Below are 1,535 nucleotides of genomic sequence, written 5' to 3' on the forward strand. Positions count from 1 at the left end.
TCCTGGCCTGGTCCGCAGCGTGTTTCTTCAGAATGTTTCCGGCTCCGATCATCATGCGCGTGGCCTGGATACGGTAGAAAGCCCTGCTCTTCTGTTGCTGAATGAGAACTTGGTAGTTGGCCATTTCGATCAGCTGCTCCATGTCTTTCTCCGGGTGACGCTGTTTCAGCTCCTTCAGCGTACGAGCCATCTCTCTTCTTGCTTCCTCTTCCTCTCCCCCACCACCTCCACCACCTCCTTCCTCCACCCCAGCCAACATACCATCCAGCACCTCCTTATGATGAGAATTGGCACCTTGCCCGTCCATCTCCATGTCCATCTTAGTGAACATTCCATCACCTTCTGTCTCGATGATGATGCCACGGCTCTTGTCGGCACGGTAACGCTTGTGGACGTACTTGTAGAACAGCAGGCGACGGTCAGCGATCCAGGCCTGGACCACACAGAGCGGGAAAAACAGGAAGGTAAGGACAGCCTCCCAAACTTCCACCACACCAGGCGAGAAGACAGAGAGGATCAGGTAGAGCCAGATGTAGGCAAAGATGCTCCATGCCGCCGTGACAAAAAACACCCTCAGGTGTTTGATCTTACGCACCTCGCCGTCTGGCACAACATAGACACATATAGCGATGATGATGAACATGTTGAAGGCCGCACTGCCAACTATAGTGCTGGGCCCGAGGTGACCGGCCTCAAACTTGTGACCGCACACCTCAATGACAGACAGGAGGATCTCTGGAGCGGAGGAACCCAAGGCCATGAGCGTGAGGTTGGACACGGTTTCATTCCAGATGCGGACGGTGGCCGTGGTGGTCTCGCCGTTGGGCTTCTTGATAGTGATCTCTTTCTCCTGAGAGGTGATGACCTCGATGGAGGACATGAATCGGTCAGCGATGATGGACATGCCCAGGAACATGTAGATGAGCGCCACGAAGTAGACAATGGCGCGGGCCACCTTGTCGCCCACAGAGGGGTTTTGGGGGTTCCACACAGGCAGAACTACACCTTCACTACAGCTGTATTCACCCGAGCAGTTGGAAGCCGCACCATGGGAGGACCCATCTGGGCTTGCTTGGGAGAGATGTATGAGGGACAAGGGGATGAGCAGAAGAATGAGTAAGGAAAAGCAGGGAGGGCGGGGACGGGGGAGAGTGGGAAGGCTTGAGTAAAGCATTGTAGCTCCGTGGAGAAAATGGGATCCTCGGAAAGTGTACCTTCGGTCAGCGTCAAACAGGACCACACGCCAGACGCTTCTGAAACACACGGAGAGAACAAAAACATGTTTTATTCAACATTAATGTTGTGTTATGCATTATGGTCTATTTTCATTATCTATCATCTTACATATTTTCCCTTTATACTTGCCAACAGTATCTTTTTGTAATTGTAATCTCACACACACACACACACACATATATGTGTGTATGTATATATATATACACATATATATAAATTTATACTGATGTGCAACATTTACATTTGTAGCAACATTAACTGAGTAGAAATATCTGACATCCAATTAGCACAGAGGAGGC

At 50.5% G+C, this 1,535-nt stretch overlaps 1 protein-coding gene across 8 annotated transcripts in view; it reads right to left on the reverse strand.

The window, feature by feature from the left end:
• slc8a4a (solute carrier family 8 member 4a) overlaps nucleotides 1–1,126 on the reverse strand; it is a 23,530-nt gene extending 22,404 nt beyond the window's left edge. For 7 of the 8 annotated variants that reach the window (XM_030781482.1, XM_030781480.1, XM_030781481.1 and 4 more), the window contains exon 1: nucleotides 1–1,027. This exon is cut by the window's left edge and continues 155 nt beyond it. In XM_030781482.1, coding sequence (XP_030637342.1) covers nucleotides 1–916 — 916 coding nt within the window. In that variant the 5' untranslated portion in view covers nucleotides 917–1,027. The other variant, XM_030781474.1, reaches the window with a different exon arrangement.
• Nucleotides 1,127–1,535: the final 409 nt, after the last annotated feature.

The sequence above is a fragment of the Chanos chanos genome, chromosome 8 (genome assembly GCF_902362185.1).
Source record: "Chanos chanos chromosome 8, fChaCha1.1, whole genome shotgun sequence".
In the NCBI taxonomy this organism is placed as follows: domain Eukaryota; kingdom Metazoa; phylum Chordata; class Actinopteri; order Gonorynchiformes; family Chanidae; genus Chanos; species Chanos chanos.